General features: G+C 36.2%; 1 protein-coding gene across 5 annotated transcripts; it reads right to left on the bottom strand.

Moving 5' to 3' along the window:
• Nucleotides 1-303: 303 nt before the first annotated feature.
• On the bottom strand, nucleotides 304-24,702 carry LOC107994742 (LIM/homeobox protein Awh-like). Of its 5 annotated transcripts, none has more exons than XM_062077294.1 (6): nucleotides 24,067-24,702; nucleotides 9,901-10,184; nucleotides 3,733-3,950; nucleotides 3,234-3,482; nucleotides 2,623-2,796; nucleotides 304-2,455 (listed from the first exon to the last, which is right to left on the bottom strand). In XM_062077294.1, the coding sequence occupies exons 2-6, from the start codon at nucleotides 10,167-10,169 to the stop codon at nucleotides 2,346-2,348; spliced, it is 1,020 nt and encodes a 339-aa protein (XP_061933278.1). In that variant the 5' UTR covers nucleotides 10,170-10,184; nucleotides 24,067-24,702; the 3' UTR covers nucleotides 304-2,345. The 5 variants fall into 5 exon arrangements, with proteins under 5 accessions (XP_061933278.1, XP_028521120.1, XP_028521119.1 ...); XM_028665319.2 differs by lacking the exon at nucleotides 24,067-24,702 and adding an exon at nucleotides 20,577-20,958 and having other exon boundaries at nucleotides 3,234-3,479; XM_028665318.2 differs by lacking the exon at nucleotides 24,067-24,702 and adding an exon at nucleotides 20,577-20,946.
• Between the last annotated feature and the right edge of the window lie 1,172 nt (nucleotides 24,703-25,874).

Genomic DNA, 25,874 nt, shown 5'->3' with positions numbered 1-25,874 from the left:
TTTGTAAATCTACGAAAAGATTACTAATGTTTTTTAACCACTATGAATTTTTCTAAAATACAGCTAAATGTATTCAAATCGTGTTATAACCTATAAAAAAAAACATGCTTTCCTTATATCGAATATATACCTATTATTGAAATTTAAAATCATAGAAAATTTACATAATAATGAAAAAATATCTACATCTATGTGATATATAAAATAAAATAAACGTCACTATATCTAAAGGATAAAAAAAATTCTTTATAATACGACATTAATATTTTTTCTTTGGGTTGGGAAAATCAACGAGGAAGTAAATAAATATGTGCAACATTTTATATTGTATATATACTTAGTTTACAATATTTACATCACAGTACATTAAGTATATTAAATAATGATTCTTTTTACGATTACACAATTAATTACCTAAACACTGTAAAAGATACTTTCATTCGGAACATTGCTTTCTGATGTTCCCCGAGATATACCGAATATATCCGAGTCGACACGAAACGAAACTTCGGCAATTTTCGGGGACACCGACGTCTCTCGAAGTTTTATCGTTTACGCTAATCGTATATTTGATCTTACACGTTTTATTAAAACGATAACCTGATTATATCAGGGAATTCCGTGGATCAATCAAAGTGAGGACAACTATATATATCATTCTCTCAAAAAGAAGGAAAATCACATTTATCACTTCTTTAGAACCGTAAAGGACATTCCTTATTCGTATAATCGAAGTTTGTAAATCGATGGATTTGGATCGAGCTTTTTAATACTCGTGATTAACCCTTTCCATTGAATTTACTATTATAGGTTATTTCTGAGCCATCATATTCTTTGAGTTTCGATGTTTAAAAAAATTTAATGAATTTAATAAAATTAAAAATTAATTAATTCGAAAAGAAAGCATGCAAATGGAAAGGGTTAAAACTTGATTCGAAACTAAAAAATTGATTACGAGTTGATCATCACCTATCAATCGCTACGGAAATATTCGCGATTCATTTCCATATTGGTGCACGGAGATTTGTTATGCATTATATGGAACGTTTAATTGCATTCACTTATTTATAATAAGCTTAACATCCAGTGCGAGAGAGCTGTGCTGCCATCCAGTCTTAAAAATTGGCTTCTCTACATTTTGCTGGTTATCTTAATAAGTTAACAACGATTTGGGCGGATTTCGTTCTAAATTATACGAAATATTCGGATCAACGACGTTTTATTTCGGATGCTGTTTAAAAATATCGAAATATATAATCCTTTGAAACGATGTTACAAATTTAAGCATTTTTTTTTAAATGTTGTCCGTTTAATTAATATTCCTTCCTTTGATCGAAACATGGAGTATTCTTTAACTTACAAATCAAAATAAATATATTTTGTATAAATATACTTTGTTTCAAGAACACGCTTCAAAGGATTAATTAATTGAATAAATATGAAGATCACAGACGAAAAACTTGATAAGTCATTTTTTTCAATATTTACAATAGAATATCTTTTATTAAAATATTTTCATACGAGTTTTATTTAATTTATAATAGAACTAATCATGTTTCGGTTATTTTCGATTAATATCGGCAATTTGCCGAAGATCAGCAGAAGAGGATTGGCTATTGGATTCTGATTCTCGAAAATAACCGAGAATGTCCGAAGTTAAACGAAGTGTTTCAGTTACGTTCGACTGATCGAATTAATCGAAGATGATCGAAAAATAATCGGCTTTAAAATTTTTAATTCGTAACATCATTAAATTTTTATCTTTTACAATATCGAAATATTAAACTAATTTTTTTCAATTAAAAACGTGATGTAAAAAAAGAAAAATAGATTTCTTTGAACTTGTTTAAATTTTTCTTCTGTGATTTTCATATGTTATTTCAAAATAAGTACTAAAGAAATAAGATAATCGATAAACGTGTTTTAAAAACGCGATGGTAAAAAATATTTTGGAAACCAATCAGAATTCCACGGCTTTCTTTTCCTTTTTCGACATTCATTTCGGACGATTCCTTTTTGAAAATTGAAAAAAGAAAAGTAATAAATTAAGGAAAACTCTCTTATTCCTTATTTTCTTTTTATAATAAAATTCTATCTAAAATTTTGACAGATAAATCGAAATCTTGGATCTCAAAATTCTCAAAAATTTCATGAATGAATGAAAAATCAAAATGAAATCGTACATCAATTATATATTTATCTGAAGAACCTCAAAATTTCTCTCTCTTTTTTAATCGCGACGAATTCTATTCGTCTTCGAGATACGAAATGAAATGAACGTGTTCAAAGATCTTCTTAACTAAAATAAAGAAATATTTACAAGGAGAAGTGGTCCAACGGCGGCATTAAACCTCGTTCGGCATCGACAACATCATCGAGTCTTGCGAGAGTTCATCCATCGATTGTTCCGAGCCTGAGGACAAAATTGATGGTGGTCTTTCGATAGAGAACAGACCTTTTTCAAAATAAAAAAGTTTTATTTCGTCCTCCCCGCTTCACATTTGGTTATAAAGTAAACCGACTACTAATTCCAATCCAAGTTCGTTATAAATCAATAAAGAGAAGAATTTTTCATAAAAAAATATTTTATATACATGCAAAGAAATGAGCGAATATTCTCACCATGATTATGATAAATCGAGGGTGTGGGACTTTTGCACGTAGCCGGACTTAATTGCGGAGGTTGCTGGCCATGATGGTGCTGCTGTTGATGTTGAAACGAATAGGTTAGGTGTAAATTGATGTGTCGACCGAAATCGCCAGTGGACGCGTTAGAATTTGGTGGTGATTGATGAACTGCAACAATAAATAATATCTCTTTGATTTCGAGTTGTGCTAAGAAATTTTCAAAATCGTGTCTTCTACTATATCTCAATGGACATAAAACGTTCGAAATGGATCTATTATATTTGATACAGTAAAATATTCACTATAGTATATATTTCATTTTTAAAATAAAAATAATCAATATTCAAACAATAGAATATGATTAGATGTATAATAATAATAATTGTTCGAGAAAAATTATGCACAAAATATGTATATATATAAGAAATAAATATATCATTATACGAGAGAGGGAGGGAGAGAAATGTATTTGCATAAATAATTATACTTGGAATATCATTCGGATAAAACAACGAAAAGATAAAACGAATTCGGAATAAAATCACAAAAAAGAATCTTCTTCCACTTAGACAAATATCGATGAAAGAAACAAACGCAAGAAGTACCGTGTTGCCCTTTCATTTTTCCCGTGTGCAGATGCTTCTTCTGCCTCGCCCTAGAATTCTGGAACCAAACCTGCGTAACTCTTTTGCTGAGTCCCGTCACATGGGCTATCCTCTCGAGATCTTGGCCGTCCGGGTTGCTGTCCAATTGGAAATTCGCTTGAAGAACGGAGAGTTGCTCTTCCGTGAACGTGGTTCTCACTCTCTTCGCCTTGTTACCGCTCTTGTGCCCGCTCTCGGAGTCACCGCCTTCTGCGAAAGTACCAATTAGAGGTGCTCCACCATTTATACGCCTCTCCAGAGATCCGTCACTCCAGAGGTCTATCCTTGTTCCCCCCCTCTTTACTTTACGTTGGATTCGGATCAGTAACTTGGATCAGTAAAATAAAAGTTAAGGGAAATGTATCGAATAAGTGATAATATTTTTATATTTTTGGCTCATATCGTAATTTTCGTTATTTACTTTATAAGGAATGTGTATAAGGTATCCGCACAGTCTCACCATCGGAAGAAGTGTTGTTGCCTTCGACGACGTCCAGGTAGTGAGCCTTGCAAAGCAATCTGGCGTCCAGGAGGGCGAATTGCTCGCCTGTGGAGAGTTGACGGGAACAGGCGTCGCAGGCGAAACACGCCAAATGATACACCCTTTCCCTGGCCCTTCTCACCCAATCCCCCGCACCCACGCTTCGACCACATTTCGCGCATTTGGCACCGAACGTTCTGAAAAATGAGAATTTTCGAATTGCTTTTTAATAGACTGTGTTGGATTTATTTACTCAAACTTTGAATAATTAATCATCTTCAGCAAAGTTATAAATGCAAAGATTAATTGTATGAAAAATATAAAGTAATTTCGAATATATACCGTCAAGGATTCTTGTCCTTTTTCCATTAATAATTTTATCAATCGCGGCTTGAATAGAACGAGTCGAGAGTTCAAAGTTTTTCTAATCTAACGTGACTAACTACGCATTGCCATATCGGGAAATCCGAAGCGTCGTAAAGAATTTGCAGGCACGCAGCACGCGGCCACCTGCAGCAATGGCGCCAATAAATTCAACGATGGAAGGTGAACCGTCGGGGATTTAACTCCTTCTGACTCTAACGAACGCACGTTAAAGAAAACGTTTCGCGTCAACTCCCTCGGGTGTTCGCGTGCGCCAACATTCAACTGTCGATAGGAACTGCACGAGAAGAAAAACGCAAATCCTCTTTATGAATTTTCTGCACACTCGGCTCGACGAATTATTAGTAACCTTGAGGGTAGACGATTCGAGCATTTGACTAGGATTTGTTTGTTATTTCTTATTGTTGAAGTGCAGATTTTTAAAATTAAATCTGCATAGAAATAAGTAAAGAAATGCAAAGATAAATATTTAAAGATAAAAGTAATAAATGTTTCATGTATATATTTCATACATAGATATATTATGTATAGAGTTGAACAAGTAAAAGAATTTTAATAAATATATGTTAAAAAATCATTAATTCTAAAGTTATCTATGAGATGTTTTCGTCAATAGGAGAATTATTAAAACGATTGATTTGTCATACACTATACTACTATACAAAAATCTATCGAATTTAAGTCGACATAAAAAAAATATATATTGAACATATTCAGAAGCAACATCTTATTAAAAAGAACAGATAACTCAGCTTACATTTATCGATATTTGATATGTTTTTCCTTGTTTCGAATATTATATATGGTCCTAAAATTTGTCCCCCTTTGCACAGTTTTATATACCGAATATAAATTATAACTCCAATTATAAATTATAATTACAACGTCAAGGAAATAATTTGAATTTAATCACGCGTTACAATTAGCCACGGTATCCCACTGTTCTTGGCAAAACAACCAATAAAACTCGAGATTATCGTACGTGGGTAAGGAAGATTGGACGGTGCGCCAAAAATGTGCGCACGATTTCACACGGTCGAGACTCGATTATCAATGCTCCTGCGCGTTGCAATGGCCGACACGAATGCTCAGAACAGAGAATATAATTCGTACTCGGGGAGCAGAGAGAAAGAGAACGGTCTTAGATAACGCGTCGCGCACGAACGCGCGTTTACCTGGAACAAGCCAGCCTGTACCGGTCGTCCTGTGACAAATAAATGACTCCTGGATCCCGAAGCGCGAGCTCTAACCTCCAAGAGTATGTTTGCGTGTATGTAAACTCGCGCTGCCGCGCATGAACATCGCAGAAGGGGGGAGGAAGAAAGAAAAAGGAATAATAAACGAGAGAAGGTGAAAAAGGAAGAAACGAGAGTCGCGAGATAAGGAGGAAGTGAAGGGAATGTGTATGGTTAGGAGCAGGGAAAATGAAAATGAGAAAGCAGTGAAAAGGAAAATAGAAAAAAAAAATATAAACAGTTATAAACAGAACGCGATTAGTAGGATGAAAAAGAAAATTACGAGAATCTCTTCTATCCAAAAATAAACGTATTTCTCCATTATAGTATACCCTCCGATCTTTCTCACTGCTTAAACCAAACTTCCTTTGCAACGATGCTAAACACGAACGTTCCCCCGAAACGATGCACCAACCAAATCCTCACACCCCCGCTTCTTACTCGTTTCTTTCTTCGTTCTTACACCGAACGACCAAGGTAACTTACATCTCTGAAACTCTCTGAAACTCTCTCGTGAAATCTCTCTGGTCTACGTGGTTGCTGTTGCCCCACGATCTAACCGCATCGAGAAAAGGTTCTTGCGAAAAAGTCTCTCTCTCTTTCTCTCTCTCTCTCTCTCTGAGAGTCTAGCTCGATGTAAACGGTAGCCGTGTAGCGGCAAGACACGAGCATGCTACACGACACACGCACGCTGGGCAACGATGAATGGGTCGGAGAGGTGGGTGTTACGGGTGCACCGTTGCCAGCAACACAACCTCGTGAAGTCCTCGGCCTAACGACGAGACACCACGACCACACGGTGGCTTCTTCACGGCCGACGTGGCGTGGTGTGGTCGGTCGGTGTGCGCCGCGGCTGGTAATTAAACAACGACTAGCCGGCCATTAGCCCATTATCATATTCATGAACACGGAAAGTGCATCCCGATTCCTCGTCCGGTTCCTCCCCGGCTACGAACCGAGACTTGGCCGTTTATACGGCCCGTGTAAGGGGTTATGCCCTCCCTCCCTCCCCGCCAACGTATCTTATGGGGCCACGCGACTATCCCGGTGGCCCCACCACCAAACCAGAGAAAGTGAGTAAGTATGTACGGTTTATATACCCGGACGAGCTGCTAGATGCCACCACTATTGCTCCGTGTGTTTCGACAACCGAGAAGCGAGCGGATTAAGAGGAGGATTCGTACGCGAGAGGGAGCGGATATTTTCACGGCTATAAGAAGCTGCTTAATGGAGTCGATCGTGCGAGACATTGCGCATTGCTTGCTTCGTTATAATTATGTATATTCGATTGTAGTAGTGATTTATTATAACGTTTTTTCGCTATTTACGATTTCGTTCTTTGGATCTCACGATTGTTTTTTTTTTTCAAAACGATCGATCGAAGAAAGTTAAAATTTCCATTCTTTGCATTTTTTATATTAATCGTAATTAATCGCGAGAGATCTTCAGATTTTCGAAAAGGTGGAACGATCGAACAAAAAAAGTCAATTAGACGAATTAAGGCGTTCTCTTTCGACTTTTCAGGTTCGATAATTAATGGAAACGATATTTGTAATGCGTAATCGTAAATCTCGCGCAGAGATAGGTATTATATAGAAAAAAAAAAAGAGAAAGAAAAAGCACTTTAATCCTATTGTCTCTCGGCGAATCACTAATTCATCGTGATCGCAAGAGCAACTTTCTCGTCTCGCCCACGTCAATCTCTAGGAAGGGATTTGAATTTTGAGCGACCGATTGTCTCTCTATCCCTCCTTCCGAGTTTCCTTTATCGCGACATATGTAGATCCTGTCCTAAAAGAGCTGACACGAAAGCGAGATAAAAATTAATCCTCGAGAGGGGCTCGTTATAAAATCGCAACATGATACTCATTGTTTTCCAATTACATTTTCCATTAATCCATTATGCATGTTATTTTAAATTAAATTAAATTGTGAAGAATTATTGAAATTTCTCCCTCGTCGCATTCATCTTTATACTCTATTTACAAGAGAAAGGGGATTTAATTTCACTTTTGAAAATCGCGCGCCAACTTTCAACAAAATTAGAACGGTATATCGAATCGAAATGGCGTATTTAATTAGGTCGCATTGTATCAACACTCCTCGATCACGAGTCGTATAAAAGATTCGGTGTCCTCGATTCTTCAGTCCAGAGCTTGTTCGTGGCATATATCCACCATATATATATATATATAGTTTTCGATCATTTATCACGACGAGCCGAGCGTAAATTCGAAATAGGCAGCGCGGCTTCGCCTCTCCTCCCCGAGTCGGTTGTCGACGTGTCTACGGGGTCGTGGATCCTGTCGACCGGGTCATCGTAAGCCGGCATTACGAGGCGAAAAACGTCGGTCGAAAAAAATTACGCGGCAGATTCCTCGGGACCTCCCGCATACACGCCACTTTGACCCTCGAAAAGACGGACACGCCACGAAAATATTCATACCGATACCGTCTTTGCGAGGAATGCCGATCCTTAAACTCTCGTTAAACTCTTCCTTTCGATAAGTGATATAAGCGACGATGATATTTCAGATAATATTCTCTGACGAAATGATAAAAATCCGTTTCATGATTTTCTTGGAGTAACTTGAAAATTTGTTTAAATTTAATTTCGCAAGAAAGGATTGGATCGTGAGTTTTGGATGCTGATAACTTTATTGAAAATTAACTTGATTAACTTCGTGACTGTAGCTATCTGTGCTTTGAATAATAAATTATCGGAGAAATTTTATTCTTAAGTTGAATCGTAAAAATTTTGTCCACCTCTATCTGTAGAATCGTATTATCTTAACATTTCGTTTCTTAAATATTCAATTTCAAATAAAATTTAAAAATTTAAATTAACTCTAATGATAATCCAGTCTCGTGAATAAGTCATATCAAGCCGATTCGATTCAACGACAAAAATTCAATTAGATTTTCTATTTACTTACACAACGTTCGACATACGTATCGTATTGTAGCGGAATTCGATAATGGCCGGTCGAAAGCGGTTTGTTTCGAATATTTTCGTAGGGAGGAAGGTCGCAAGAGAGGGAGGAAGAAAGAGAGAGAGAGAGAGAGAGTCACGATCGATCGAAATGAAAGAAGCTCGAAGTGACTTGGCCGATTGTACGCGAAGGATCCGAGTCGAACACTTTCCAACGTGTTTATCCAACTGTCAATCAATGGTTGGTTCGGTCACCTGGCTGTTGCACCGACCTGTCTAAATCACGTATATATCGCGATATCCGATCGTGACGCGCGACTGGTATCGCTGTCTATATTATCGAATGCGGAAATCAATGTAATCCGAAGAAGAAAGGAAATACGAAGGGAGATAAATTCAACTTTAGAGATATTATCTATAAGTGCTTACTACTGTACGCATTGTGATTTCTTTCGATTTTCGAAAGAATGTATTTCGATTCGCGTAACTCGAATCTTATAAAAATATAAGAGATGAAACTATTGTTATATTTTTTATTTCGATCGATGATATTTTTCAAGTAAGACGAAATTTTGTTGGGTAGTTTGAACGAGAGATCTTGGTGTTTTTAGTATTCTTTATCGGATCTAACCTAACTTTGAACACAACAAGGAATAGAAGTGTACGAGAATTCGAAAATTTTGGTTACTCGGGTCGAGTCGAGAATTGTTCGGGTTAGATCGGGATTATTCGGGAATCGTTCGGTTCAACTCGGGTTAATTCGGCTTTTCGAAAGTATTTCGTGACACATCAAACATCGAGATTTCTATAAATACATTAGATATCGATTTATATAATTTAGCGAATAAAATTTCGCATCGCGCTTTAAAAATCTATTTGACAAATTAATGAACGTATCGAAGATATTTTGAAGGCAAAAATTTCAGAACAAGATGCAACGAAAGATCAAGAAATCAGAAAGATTCGAAAAGTAGTTCAACCACTTAATCCACCATACAACAAAATACCTCGCATCGCTAATTTACTTATAGAAACGTTAACATTGATTTACACGCTTATCGATCCGTAGACGAGTCATTTAAGGATCGTGTCGTGTCGTGTCGAGGGAAAATTTCTAGTTTCGTTTTCGCGGTTCGATTGAGAGGTTTCGTACGCAACGAATTGTTATTTATTGCATTGATAACGCAAACACGACGCTCGCACCGATCTCTCACCGTGCTTTATTATTCAACTAGTTAGATCAACCGCGCGCATTTGAATATTACACATAACAGGAACGTTTACTTTGTGCGTTATCGCGATAATTGAATCTCTTTCGATCTGTAAATTGCCGTTACAAGAAAACCCACATCTTTGACGACACGACGGCAATTACACCTGGATTTATGCCTTTATCCTAGCGAACATATTAACCTTCGATAAAAATTCTTTGATATCTTTATCGAATTATCTACGAATTTCTCGAATTTTAATATTCTTCGAACCACTTTGTAAAATATTACATCTTTACTCGAAAGCAACTTATATTGTACAATTAATATTGAATTTGATAATTGCACAACGGATTCGCAACGGTGAAAAATTCGTTAAACTTACAGAGCATAGTCGTGCCTGCAATAGAGCCTCATGCCCTTCAAGAAGCACGAGTGTTGATCGTGTAGCGGCCTGGCACACGCGAAGCACCTTAAGCACCTAGAGTGCCAAGTTCGACCGCCGACGCAGAGGACAGTGCGCTCGCGGACGCGCTCTCCGCATCCGCCGCACTCCATCACGTTCGCCGGCATTTCCGGTCCTATCAAGCCACCGGTAGTCTCCGGCGCGGTGAGATTCGTCCCGGTTCCGTCGCACACGCCGTCGCTCGTCATGTCTTCCACCTCTGTCTGCAATTTCATTTTCATTAATGTTGCATTAAATTATTCGAAATACGATAGATATATGTTGTGCATTTGTTTTAAAAAAGATCGTTATTCGTTATGAAAATATATTTAAAATCCATCGATCTTTCTCAACAGCCGGATTAACGCGTTGAAAAAGTAACGTCGGTTAAAAATTTCGAACGAGGTTACATCGAGTAATTAAAACGCTTGAGTAACATTTATTCACATATTACACGGTTGATCCGTGTCTCATACCAATCTCGGCCATTTGGCATTATAATTATTCTCAATTATTATTATTCGAACGATAAATCAGCAACTTTAAACTTCAACTATTAAATTTTTCCCATCACTGCCTATGCGTCGCTCTGATTCAAAGTTTTCCCACTGGAGGCGCGACGAGCGTTCCAGTGGACAGCTGGTCAAGCGAATAGGGCGCCCTGCGGAGAATCGTTACACCGTTGCCGACATAAGCGCAGTGTAGACACGGTAGAGGTGCGATGCAGGCCTCGAGAACCCTCGAAAGTCTGCGTGGCCCCCTTCTTTTCGATATATACGGAGGTGTCATTGTGCACAATGTGTAGCATCGGTGTAATATACGTGGCTGGCCCAGCCCTGTGACATCCCCTCGAACGATAGGGGGGTTGGAGGGCCTCCAATGGGGACGTTTAAACGGGCAACCGTGGCGTCCAGCCAGCCTTTTCTCGAACCGTTCTCTATCATTGTGTCCACGCTCTTGTTACCACGACTCGTGTGCGGATTCACGGCCCGATCCCGTGGCTACAAAACGATACAACCTAAATGATTCCTGAACGAGCGGGGCGTGCCGCGTAAATAAAGTTTGCACGAGGGAAGATGGAGAGAGGGGTTGGAGAAGGAAAAATCGTTTGGTTTCGTTCAAATTAATTTTTACAAACGATCGATAATTAAAAATGATGGATTAATTATTCCAACAAAACCGTTATTATTTTTGATTAGTCAAAATTGTAAATTTAAACATTATTTAAATTATATATAAATAATTAATTATATATTATATATAATTATTAATTATATTATTAATTATATATAAAACATTTTTATTTTTATATATTATGCAGTTCATGGAAATTTGATAATGATAAATGACGATTTTCTTTTTTTGGCCAGGAATAGAATTCGTTGTTTAAAAATGGAAAGGAAAGATTATCCGAATAGCAGCCATGGCGAACTGCATTGTAACAGATTGATCGAAACGCGCGCATCCATCAAGTGTGGCATTCGTGACAAGAGCGTATCCGAGTAGTTTGAATTTCTGTATGGGATAGGGTGGCACAATGCCGTTCGCGGAAATGTTTAACAGGGGATTTCGTTACCCCGTTACCCGATCTTTTTCTTCTTTTTTCTTTTTTCACACGTTCAACGGACAACAGGCAGAAGTCGAGTCGAGTTCCATTCTTTTAACCCTCTGCTTAAAAAAAACTCTCTTTGGAAGAACTTGCAGAATTTTATCCTCGAAAAAAATTTCCGCAAGATATCGAAAATTCATTCAAATCTATACATTTTTTATACATCTATGGAGCACACTGATCATAGGTAATTTTCAAGATGAAAGAATGAGATTCACCATTAAGATTCATTCAGAGAAAAAGATTTTTGAATCGCCACGTTCACGATTCGCAGCTCTTTTTTTTTTGATATTGGAACGCATATATTAGACTAATAGCCGAAAGGAGTTTAATCCTCCGTTTTACGATCCCGCCTCGTATGCAACCGTGGCTCGTTATTGTCACATATGCTGGCATAAGTCTACCTCTGTCCAGCCTGTGAGTTGTGGGTGTGGAAGTCGCGACACACGTGCGAGCGAGCGAACGAACCAGTCGAAACGCGGGTAATATTTTATCCGTGGATTTATTACGACGGAAGAAAAGGAAGGGACCGAACGAGGAAGATTAATCGAGCGTTTCACGATCGAGTTTATGTATGTTTATACACGCGAAATTTCTAACCTCGATGAAATAAAGGTGAGATAAAGGCAGAATTAGATACGATAATTTGGTGATTGTCTCGACGGGTGGACAAATTGGTGGGAAAGATATTGAATCGGGGCCATGGACAAAAGTTTTGAGTTTCGAAAGAAGGAGTATCGGTCGGTATTGAAGTCAGAGAACAATTCTCTGAATAAAATTACAGGATTTATTCTTAAAATTTTCTTTTAATTCAAATTTCGAAACAAATTGATGTTATTGTAATACAATTATTTGTAAAAGTTATTTCTAATTTGTTAAATATAAATTGTACTTTGAAACGAAAAGTCGTATTCTTAAAAATTATTTTTAATTGAAAACAAAGAAACAATGATAATTTTTAATTTTTATTTTCCACGAATTTTAAACTTCTTCACTACTAATCATATTCCTTTTAATCTAACTTAATTTACATTTGAAACGAAGAAGCATGACGATACTTTTTAATTCTAATTTTTATAAACTTCAAGAATCATTTTCAAAAGTTATTTTTAACTTCAATTTCAATTCTAATTTTCTATAATTAATGTCCCAAAAATTATTTCTAACTTCTTAACCTAACCTAAATTACTTAGTTCGAAACGAAGAAACAATGATATCTTTTAATTCTAATTTTCTACGAATTATAAACTTCACGTTAATCATATTCCAAAAATTACTTCTAACTTCTTAACCTAACCTAAATTATTTACTTCGAAACAATGATATCTTTTAATTCTAATTTTCCACGTTAATCATATCCCAAAAATTACTTCTAACTTCTTAACCTAACCTAAATTATTTATTTCGAAACAATGATATCTTTTAATTTTAATTTTCCACGAATTATAAACTTCACGTTAATTATATTTCAAAAATTATTTTTAATTTCTTAACCTAACCTAAATTATTTACTTCGAAACAATGATACCTTTTAATTCTAATTTTCCACGTTAATCATATCCCAAAAATTACTTCTAACTTCTTAACCTAACCTAAATTATTTACTTCGAAACGAAGAAACAATGATATCTTTTAATTCTAATTTTCCACGTTAATCATATCCCAAAAATTACTTCTAACTTCTTAACCTAACCTAAATTATTTACTTCGAAACAATGATATCTTTTAATTTTAATTTTTTACGAATTACAAACCCCACGTTAATCATATCCCAAAAATTACTTTTAACTCTTAACCTAACCTAAATTATTTACTTCGAAACAATGATATCTTTTAATTCTAATTTTCCACGAATTACAAACTCCACGTTAATCCTATCCCAAAAATTACTTCTCAACCTAACTTCGAAATTACTTACTTCGAAACAACGAATCGGATACCTTTCAATTCCCCTCTCCTTTCCACCCCGCTAATCGTACCGCCAACAATCACGCCCCCTCCAAAAATCATTTCCCGCTTCCCGGCTTCGATACACGGTCGATACTCGCGCATCGGCCAAATACCATACAAAATACTTCCTCTGTTAGAACGTGCGAACATTTGGTTGGTTATGGTCGGTGGTTAACCATACGTCACAACGGGGTCCCCACAATGGTACGGGAGTTACATAATGGCATTGTAACGTAATACCTGCAAGCCGTAGGTGCTGCCTCTATACCTAACACCTAACGCTTCAGAGAACACGCGCGTTGTATGGGGCTCCTCGTGCCCATCATGGAGACGCGATCTCGTCTCGACCAGCCCCATAAGTTATGGTAAACCGACGTACCCCTCCCATTTCTACCCGAAATATTCCTCGGCTCTCTCTGCTCTCGCACCGTCAGGGGCGTGATTTTTTTCGGGTTTATTATGAGAATTATACCCACCAAGACCCCGGCTTCTCCTCGAAGGGGAAATGATTCGAAGCTTTCGAAGTTAAGCTCTTTAAATTCGAAACTTCTTTTCTTCTTATTTATTTATTTTTTTTTTTTCGCAATTAAAATTTCCTTCTGTATCCGACTTTTTACTAAATCGTCCATTTTTTTCTTACGTTATTTGTAACTGTAATTTATTATTTTTTAAAAATCGACTTTGAATAAGAATTATAAATAAGTTTCGAACAATCAGATAGATGTAATTATTAATTATACACGTAAATAGGAACACGTAGTTGAAGCATACACACTTTTTTCTTTCGAAAAAGACGCGTTCAAAAATACCTCGTGACATCCCAATAGAGACTATCGATATCATCCACCCATAATCCGATCCACAGACTTAACCGAAGAATAATCCCGCTTCGGTTCGCCTTATTGCCTTATTTACACAAAGGTGGATCGCTTTCGCAGAGACCACTCTCTCTCTCTCTCTCTCTCTCTCGTGCATCAGGATTTGTACACGCCTCTATTCAGAACGGCCATGAGGCCCCTCCATTCTCGGCCTTCTCTCGAGTGGTTTCGCTTTCGGTCCCCTTGTCGACGGTGCACACCACCGGGGTATGACTTTCAAACATTGAAAGGCTGTCGACGGGAGGTCCTTTGGGGGTCCTGTAAGCTTTTCTACGGCATCCGCGGCTCCGTGTCACTTTCGGTGCGCGACACCATTGAAACCGATACTCGTCGCTTCCCTGCTCGGCCGCCAATCCGAGGAGGTTGCCTCGTAGGTAATAACCGATGATACCCATCGGCCTTTGCCGAGCGGTTACGTTTCGAAACGCGTTTTTTTGGGAAAAGAGAGGTCTTTTTTTCTCTAGAAAAAAGATACGAGATTTAAATGGAATATTTTTCTCCCTATTTTCCAACGAAAGTTTTTTACTGAAAATGTGACTTTCATTTGTACGAATTTTTTAATCTGAAACGAATTTCTTTTGCATTCTTATCGCATATATATATCGAATAAATATGAAAATGATGAATGAATTCATCATATAGTACGATGAGATAAGATAACAGGATCGATCGGGATCGAAATTACGCGAGAATATTTGATTAATTTTAAAATACTATTCTATAAAAATATAAACGTACGATTTTCTATATAGGCGATAGTGTCGATGTATCGAGAACAATATCGAACAAATTATCCCCGTGTCGTTAATTAAGCTACGCCTTCCTACTTGAATTTCTCACCTGTGGATATATGCAAGTAATGTAACGCTTAAGCTATATCGATATAGTCACACGTGCCAGGTATAAATATGCAGATATACGACCCCGTTTCCCATACACACTTCTTTCACCCAGATCGTTTAATTCGTTTCAATCTTTTTAATCTTGTTCGAATTCTACGATTTGTCTTCCTTATTTAATTCTAGCGTTCTAGCAAATAAATCGTTTTTATTTAAATGCCTTTCACGAATACATGTGTTAAATGTACGCGATATGTGAAATGTCGCCATAACCTAACTTTCTTCTCTCGATAGATAAGCACGAATCTAACCTCTTGTTCAATTAACACTAAAAACAAAATTTATAAATATTAAATAACTTCTCCGATCTTTTATACAGTTCCATTAAAAATCCTCCTTTCGTTGAACCTAACCTCGAATCAATTATCCAAACGATCGATATCGAACAAAACTTAACCTAACTTTTCCTTCTAGATAAGTAAACAGGAATCTAATTTCTTGCTCAATTAACATTAAATTTTAAATAACTTCTACGATCTTTTATACAGTTCCATTAAAAATCCTCCTATCATTGAACATCAAATGATCGTATCGAGAACGATATCGAACAAAACGTAACCTAACTTTTCTTTCCATAAATAAGCACGAATCTAATCTCTTGTTCAACTAATAGTAAAAACAAAATTTATGTTATAAATTTCAAGCAATGTTTCCTTCAATTAAAAATCTTCCTTTCGTTGAACCTAATCTCGAATCAATTATCCAAACGATCAAGTACGATATCGAACAAAATCTAACCTAACTTTTCTTCCTAGATAAAAACGAATCTAACTTCTTGTTCAATTAACACTAACAACAAAATTCATATTATAAATTTTTCGTTTTTCGTTTCTTCCCATTAAAAATCCTCCTTTCGTTGAACCTAACCTCGAATCAATTATCCAAACTCGATCGTATCGAGAACGATATCAAACAAAAGCCGGACGTAAAAGCTATGCACGTACAAAAGCTTTGCACCCTTCCTCTCCAAGGAAAAAAAAAGGAAAAAAAGAAAAGAAAAGAAAAGAAAAGAAAAAAGATAAAAGGGAAGCAAGAAAAAGAGGAACGTCTCGTGGAGCAGAGGAGCCTAAGACTTCCTGGCGCGAACAAGAACGATCGTGGTTCTTCCCTTCATCCCGAGGGGTCTTTCGTTCGTTTTCTCTCGCGGATCTCCTCGACCCGGGTGACAAGTTGACAAAGTGGCCCGCCATCCTTCTTCTCCGGAGTCCCCGTTTTCTTTCTAGAAAACGAGGACGATACTCCTCCGATCTGTACCCCGTTGAAACGAAAAAGAGACGGTGGAGGAAGAGGAGGAAAGAGAAAGAGAGAGAGAGAGAATAATGCCGGTTTTTGTGAGTTTCGAGTGGCGCGCATACCGCCAAGGGCACGAGCCTCCTTTCACGCCTCTTCGTGGAAAAATCCTCCACCCTCGGTTTCACAGGGTGTATACCTTGCGGATGGCACAATGGACGATCCGTGTAAAGAGGAGCCACTCGAGATCTATTTAAATCGCCATCCGATTTCTTGCTTTTTCACGGGGCGCAAAATGTCGCACTGTCCACTTTCCCGATAATTCTTCCCTTCCTCCTCCTCCTCTTCCCGTTCCTTTCATCGTTGAACGGTCGAGAGATCGAAAGAAACAGATCCGTCTCGCGATTAGCTCGAGTCTGTCGCTAAATAAACCGAAACCGAAACCTCCTGGAGGAAAAAGAACCGCGCGTTGTCTCCTCCAGAAACATTTTAATTGGATTATTAATATTTTCCCACGTCTCCAATATGTAAATACATCTTTGTACGATTTAAATATTACACAACGAAATGTGTCTTGCACGAAGGAGATTTTTCCATCCGCTCCCGTTAATTCTGAAAAAAATTCCTTCTAAAAATCACTTCGACGAAATATCGTTCGAATTATTTAGTTCTAGCGATGGGATCGAACGTCTCGTAAGTTCGAAAAAGTTTCGAATAACTTTATTCCGAAAAAATGAAGCGAACTTTTACTTTTACTCTCGAACGTTAAATGAGCATTTCCAATGTAACGTTCGATCCTGAAACGAGTCTTTGGGGCTCGATTTATCCCGTCGCTGTATACCTGGTATACGGAACGTGGCGGTTATGCTAATGTTCCCGGGGAACAATTTTATTTCGACACGGTCGCGCCAAGACACGTCGGCGCATCGATGACAAAGTGTGAATATTCGTTGGATTAAGAGAGAGAGAGAGATGAGGAATAGAGGCGATAATATATACGCGATAGAAGCAAAACAAATGGAGCCACACTTATGGCACTCTATTAATAAAATGCAAACATATGTTAATGTGACGCGTTTCCTCGGCCAGTTCCAATCAATTTATTATCAAGATCTCGAGTTTTTTCGAGATTTATTTATTTATTTATCTATTTTTTTTTCATTCGTTTCGATAATCTCGTTCACCATGCCTATCTATCCCTCTTCACTTTTTATGGAGCAAGTTTAACGAGGGAATTTACAAACTCGCCTCGACGATTCTGCGTTTTCACGTAAAGGATTATGTAAATATTCAAATTAAGAAATATACGAAATAGTTTTAGGTCTGGCAGGGGACCAGACTTCCTTTTTTATTTTCAATAGATAAGCAGATCGATTGAAATTTATTAATTCGAATGGAGAATTAAATTTTATTGGACGGGTATTTAAATTTGATTGATTTTTCTTTTTTTTTTTTTTTTTTGCATATCTTCTAATAATTAGACCGCGAATAATTAACTTATTCACTTGCTATAAAATTTCTTTTCCTGGGTATTTTAATTTTATTTAAAAAAAAAAAAAAGAAAAACGATCACATTTGTTAAATAAATTTAAAACTTGAAATTAAAGTGAGATCCTTCGTGTAAAAAAGATGAAACTCGATAGATCATAGTTGAAACGTTAAGTGAATCGGGTCGATAAAATAGTATTAAAGTAAAGACTTTAAAAGATTATGGAAGATTAATGACGAAGAAAAAAACGCGAGGATTCTAACTGGTAACCTTCGTAAAACGGATCATCCGGAGTTACGATGAGTATGGGATCGGCGCCATTCCCCGATCATGTCGACTTTCACGTTATCGACAAATCCTTACTTTATGGTTTCTGTCGTAAAAAAAAAAAAAAAGGATTTCTCGACGTTTGAATACATCATACGACGATTTATTATAATCTCGATGAAAAATAATAAAATGGATCGTTGACGACATTTTAAAAAAATGATCAAAGTTTTCTTTTTTCCTTCTTCTTCTTATTTCGTTTTAAAATAGAAATTTAAAGTTTACGTTACCCGCGACGTACGATTTGAATAACTTGCCCTCTCATTGTGAATAAAAATTTATTAATGGTATAACTGTTTATATAACATCTAAATATAAATACGAAATGCCAACTATATTAAATTGATAAAATAACTGGTTACCAAATATTAATAATATATTATAATATAATAGAAAATTGCAACAGAATATCCCAGGATTCAGGAATATGAAATTTTAAAAGATAGATAAACTATACTTCTTTATACACTGTCGAAGATCGAATATTTCGTTACTTCAAACCACATCGTTAAAAACAGTTGCCAAATTATCGACATTCGTTTCACAATCCAATAAGAGAAGAATCTTCCACGATCGTGGTGACAGAGAGCATTTAAAAAAAAAAAGAGAAAAGAAAAAAAAATAGCCACGTGCTCGTGGTCACCGAGCGCCTCCACGAGTCCTCTGAAAACCAGGAGGCCATATAACTCGGGATCAGGGTGATGCGCCATTTTGCGCCTTACGCCGACAATTTACCGGACCACACACGTACCCGAGTGCCATCTCGAAAAGCTCGCCCCTCGCGTGGGATGCGCTCTGTCACGGATCTGATCTTACAGATATTTACGATTTCGCCCCGTCTCTGCGTAGGTATACTTTATAGATATCCGCGAATACACCGTGACTGTTATTTACCGCGACGCGCGTCGCATTCGTTCCGAGAAGACACTTACTTATCACTTATTCTCTCTTTTGTTTGAATTTTTTTCAGTATTTGCTCGTAATTATTACGTACAGTGTTAGAAATGATACTATCGATATATTCGATATATTCGATATTAAGATAGAAAAAAATATCGATGGTAGGTATCTTAATTTTAGGTTAGGTTAAGTATCATTTGATCTCGAATCTAACCTAACACGATGAAAAATATCGAATATTTTTTTCTTAACAATAATAATAAGCTGAATAAGTTATTGTTTTGTACATTTAAAATTTTTAATATTAATAACTAAATAATCTTAGCCGATATTAATATGTCGAACGAGTATCGATAGTTTCGAGCAGATATCAAAGAGGTATCGATTCTAGAATTTATAGTTGGTTATATTTGAGCGATTTAAATAGGAAAAGAGAAAGAAAAATATTAATATGAATGTTATTAAATTAATTTTGCGAATCGACTAAAGATCCGATTCGAGAATTCCTCGAGTGCATATGTTCACACAGTTTCTTTCTTTTTTTCTTTTTCTTTGCACGGTGTCGCTGTCCACCAACGCTCATCAACCTCATCAACTCACGACCGCGACGAATCTAGGGATTTTATGACACAGGTAAATTATACGAAAGTAGGTAGCGTTTCATCGTGATATTTTCTTGGGAATTTTATTTTTTTTTTCCTTTTTATCTCGATTAAATTTTCATGTAAAAAAAATATTTTACATCTAGGGATATATCTCGAAAAATTGGAAAATTTCACTAATTTCAAGATATTTCCCTCGATGTTATATATATATTTAATAACATTTTTAACGAAATAAATATTGAAATTTTGTCAAAATTTATCGCTATTTTGACAAGTGTTAAAAATTTCGAAACAATTATTGATTATAATTATAAAAATGGAAATGGAATACTCGAAATGGAATAGTTTATGACGAACTTGTAAAAACATTTAAAATTTAAAATTTTTACATGTTATTCGATCGATGAATTCTTTCTAAAATCTTTTTAATAGAAATTATTTTAGTGAATGAATGATAAATATTGCATAATTATACATCTTACTCGATATAAATAAATATATAATAATACTAGTCTATCATTTAATACGAATTTGTTTACATTCTACAACATAACGCAACCAAGTTCTATACTGTAAAAATCCCCAAACCTAAACCTCAGCAAAAATCAAAATCAAAACAATTACCTTAATTATTCAAATACAAAATTTCATTCATAAATAACAAATTCAAAAAAAAAAAATAAAAAAATTAGTCAACGTTCCAACGTATATCTTTCAAATATCACGTACCTTCATGACTGCCTTAGGTACAACGGATCCAGAGACACTTCCCTTTATTCGATTCCCTAATAATTTCTGGTTATCGGTCACAGGAGAGTAATCCGCGGCCTCAATAGCATCGCGTAAAATCGCACGAACAAATATAATTCGCGACCCGCAAGCAAGCGATTGCTACGCCCGAGGAGCGCAGCATGGCCCGAGACTCGATGCGCTCGGCGGTATAATAAACGTAATTCCTACACTACACTACGAGCACGGGGAGAGAGAGCCGCGTATCGTATCGGCGAGAAATAGGCGTGGCTGGGGCGGTCGGGTGGGCACGAGCGTTGCGCCGTCTCCGATTGGCCGAGCTGCGGTACGCCCAATGACACGAAACTCGATCCACCGCGAGGCGCACACGCGCACGCCGCTATCCCCCACTACGACCCGTGATACGAGTCTTTCTCGATTGGTCGCGAGTGCCGCGTGTGAAAAAGGATCGTTCTCGAAGATCTTTCTCCTGGGATGGGGTAGCTCCGCGTAATTGTCGAGCGTGTTGTGATAGGTTACGACGAGAAGTATTCTCTCGGTTGGCAAGTTTTCGGGGGATTTCGAAGGAAACTGGGAATTTTTAAGATGTTTGGCAAATAACTGCGTTAATTTTCCACGATCGAAAATCTTCTTCCTCGGTTTTGATTATGTTTGTTTATGGAACGAAATATAGATTGCTGAACTTTAGGTCGTTGTTAGATAACGTAATTTTACGAATTACTTTTTTGAGTATTAAATAAATGATTTAAAAGTTATTATCGTAAAAAGATCTATAGTTATTTTTTTTTTTTGATATATCGAAAGAATATAATATAAGTTATTAAAAACGTTAATTTAAATTACGTTAATATAATATAATAGTTTGATACTTATTAATCTGTGTTTGCCATGAAACAAAAATTGCTGTGCTAAATAATAAAAAGAAACTCGGGTACGAAAAATTCTGCAAGTTTTATCGATCGCGATACATCATATTTTCGCATTTTCACACGCACAATACGACTGTATTCGAGTGTAGAGGCTTACTCACATGCGACGAATATAATAAATAACAATACTGGCTACAGGTCCAGGGCTCCGCATAGCTTCGCCCTACCTGAACTGCCGCGACGCGTCATTAAAATTATTTATGGGGAAATAAGAATCCGAAGAGCCTTTAAGTCCACCTCTCGGAGGTTTGCATGGGATATACCCCTTGGTCCACTGTATCTCTTATCCTCGATCCCCTTTAGGCCGGCACCGTCTGTCCAGGCTTATGGGTTAGTAGATTAAACTCACGCTTCTCGCGTGTCCAGTGCATAAGTTGAACGCGTTTACATGGCAACGTTTCCTGTACATAGGTGAATACGAAATCGTATCCCTGATACGCACAAATTTGATCAATTGTTTCTCTTTAATTTCAATTTTTCTTTATCGATTGCTATAATTATATCTTCTCAATAAAAAGATATTAAATTTAAGAGTGGAAGGGAAATTGATAATTGGTAACTTAACCTAACTTAATCAAACATTCAACCAGCATTATAATTTAGCAATAATCGTATTATTATATTATAATTAGTATCACTAAAATACACGCTCAGAAAATATTTGTAGAGAAAACATATAATTATTTTTTTCCCGATGTCTCAATTAATTGTCGAGATAAAAAAATTTAAAATATCCATCCCGCGATTTGGAAATGTGTGAAATTTCAGAATGATCGGAGATTCAAAATTTTTCTATTATAAAATTTTAATATTTTTTTAATCAAGATTTTAATATAAAATAAATTACGCGATAATAATTAATTCACAGATACTGACGTAGATATATCTTCATCGTGTCAAGATCGTTCGCCAAAAACACCGTCTGTAGCATGAGCAAACAGACTCCCGACTGCATCCCCCTAGGTTGTCGGTAATCTCGTGGTTAATCCAATTTACCATGTACCTCCGTTTATTCACGTGATTGAGGCGGCAGATATTTAGCATATCGATCGTGTAATTATCTCGAAGTCGACGCCACCGCCACCTCTGCCGATCTCTAATAGGTAGAGGACCGGCATGGCATCGGGTCGAAGTGAACCCATGAAGATGAAGAGGTAACGCCGTAGGAGGCGAGAAAATAAAAAGTAAGAAGCCAGGAGGAACTCTCAGCTGGGGGTCATCCACGGTGCAAAGGGTTTTCATTGGTCGAGTTTCGACGATCGACCACCTGGCCACATAGTTATACCTTGTAAACGGCCGGTGTCTACCGATACTAATAAACAGAAACGGATACGCTCGCGTCCACTATGGGAGATTAATCGATACGGATTTGTCACGGACGTCATTACGAGGCTTTTTTGAGCCTCGCCTTTCATTTCATCTTTGGATCTAAATTTCAACCGAGAGTACCGAGGTGCAAAGTTTCGTAAGATTCGCAATAGTAGGAAATATAACAAACGGGCAGATATAATTCTTATTATCGTGCACTTTCATGAATTTTAATAACGGAACAACAAATTTAATCAAATAAAAATTTATATGTTACGTGAAATTTTGTCGACTATATAAATTTATTTGGTAAAATAAAATTGTAAGGGAAAAATTTATAACCTAAAATTTCAAATTTGTTTATCTATGAATATTATATTAGTTAATAATATATATAAAGACACTACTATTCGATTAATGGATAACAGTCTAAATATCCTAATTCTTTTATACATACTTGATCAAAGATTAGAAAGAAAAGAATGAAAAGAAAAGAAATTCAAGAAAAAAATACACGAAAAAAATTAATCTTCATTTCGATAATAAAAAAAAATATATGTATATATCATGTCTATCCGAGATTTAATGCAAAGATTAAAAAGAAAAAAGGAAGAGACAAATGCAAGAGGAAAGCTCACTTACATAGATTGTAGGGAAGATATGTATATCTGCTATACGAGTAATCTAAATAGACTTTTTTACCGAGATAAGCACGTTCGTTTGAATCGGATGCTATTGTATCTGCCTGAACGACAATCATTCGACCGTGGGACACTTGTCGTCGATAATTTAGCCCTCGATCTCGACAAGCCATCCGAAAAATTTTCTCGATTGATCAGGACAAAGGGGCCATGAAGAGACCGAAGTGTCCACAAGTGCGTATTTCGAAAGTGAATAGCAACACCCTTCTTTGAAAATCAGCGGGATACTAATTGCGCTGTCGACCGCGAGAAAACCAAAATTCAATGGCGTTTTAAACGTCCGACATTAAGATCATAATAATAAAATAATTTCTAGTCATTTTAATATATAATATATTAACTTTATAAATTTAATATAGTATAAAATCTTTATAAAATCTATAAAATTATTATTTTCAGATGATCAAATATTCATAAAACTTGAACAAATCCTCTTGGAATAAAATTTCTCTTATCGTAAGAATATTGGAGAAGATGAAAAAGAAAATTGATAGGTTAACTTCAAATAATTAATCGAAAGATTTCTCATACCTTCCATTATTGGTTCTCGAATTTCCCGGACACTTTTTACACCGTTCCTCAAAAGAGAAATGTTCACAAACAAGAATCTTGACGCTTATTATCATTCGAACTTACATATGAGCTACGCACACGCGTATACATAACCTCACTCTCGTTCACGCGCGCACAGTCATTGGTAACGAAGGATTCTACCATGCTGTCAATTCTTTCCACCACATGAAAAGGACACCGATATTATTAATGCTCTCTCCACACTCCGTTACTCGAAAGCTAACGATTATTTACCTCGAAATATTTATACCGTATCTCCATACACACCCATTATCGCGGGTGTATGATAAATGCCTCGTATGAAAAATCGATTTTATTGTCGAGAACAGGCCTTGTACCGATGCAGCCCGAGCATTCCATCCGTCTGTCTGTCCATCCATCCATCCGTTCTTCACCTCTATCTCCTCTCTTCTTCTATATGTATAGTCCACTCTTCCCATTTGTGTTCAGGATATAATCGCGTATACGCGAGTTCCTCTACCGGATCGTTTCCATATACGTTCGTTTCTATACATGTATATAGGGTGAAGTTTCCAACACAATTTTCTTATTCTAAATTTTAAAACAAATAAAAGATTTTTAAATACAAACTCAAAAATATATAGATTGATTTATTAATTAAATTATGAGCAATTTAAGTTTGCGTTAGATGTAGAAAGATAGAGACAAATAATAGAATCTATTTTCATCTCATCTTGTTTTCGTCTCACATGTTTCTTAACACCCTGTATATACGTATGGTGGTCCATCGGTGATGGATACGCCTACTTTTGATATTTCGGTGATCAATAACGTTTCTTGGTGCCATTCGCGGCGAAGGAAGATCCATTATTCACTCGCAGTCGCCGGTGAATAAATAATTTACCACGTCATACCAGCACCATCAAGTGACTGACTTCGCACCGACCATCTAACTCATCCGCCGATGATACGAGATATCTGTGTTCGTTTGTTAACCGTACAAACCGCTGCTTCACCTATCTATGTATACATATACGCATGCCTACCTATGTGCCCTGATCACCGTCGGGTCTTTTGCGTTTGTGCCGTGGCTATGGAAAACCAATGCAAGAGAACGTTTGGTAAATGACATGTGTGAATGCAATATACGATGGACCACAATTTGAACATATACACCAAAGCTTTTTCTTATTTCACTTCGTTGAACATTTTTATTTGAGTTTTTGAGAATTTTTTTTATGGCTAATTTGTAAAGATGTCATTAATAAGGAAAAGAGATTAAAAATAAGTTTAATATAATAATAAATTTTTAATGAATTTGAAAAATTATGATTAAAAATTATTTTATAAAAAAAAATATTTCATCGATTTGTAAAGTTTGCAATTAGAACTAAGTTTAATTCTATTCTAAGAAATCTAAACCCAAATTTAACTCAAATCTAAAATAAATAATTCTTTTGTTATAACAGATAACAATAAATAACTAAATAATAGAAAAAAATTCTAGTTACTTTCTTATTATTCTTATTATTCATTAAAGTAATTCAATGAATAATTTACACATTTAAAAATTTTCATTGTAAAGATCAATTCCAAAACCCAAGGAATGTTGCATCGAAAAAAAAAAATCTATGAAAAAAAAAGACTATAAAACAGTCTCCAAGGTGGGCTTGTCCCGATTCTAAATTTACGCGTATTAAAAGGGAATTACAATATTAATAAGGTCCTTTTAATGGGCTGATGATCTCCGCCCTTGGCCAAGATCTGTCATCCTAAAACTCGTTGAAAACCCAAATAGATGAATA

This window comes from Apis cerana, linkage group LG1 (assembly GCF_029169275.1).
Source record: "Apis cerana isolate GH-2021 linkage group LG1, AcerK_1.0, whole genome shotgun sequence".
Classification (NCBI taxonomy): Eukaryota; Metazoa; Arthropoda; class Insecta; order Hymenoptera; family Apidae; genus Apis; species Apis cerana.
Note: the sequence above shows the minus strand (reverse complement) of the source record. Positions and strands in the feature narration are given on the sequence as shown.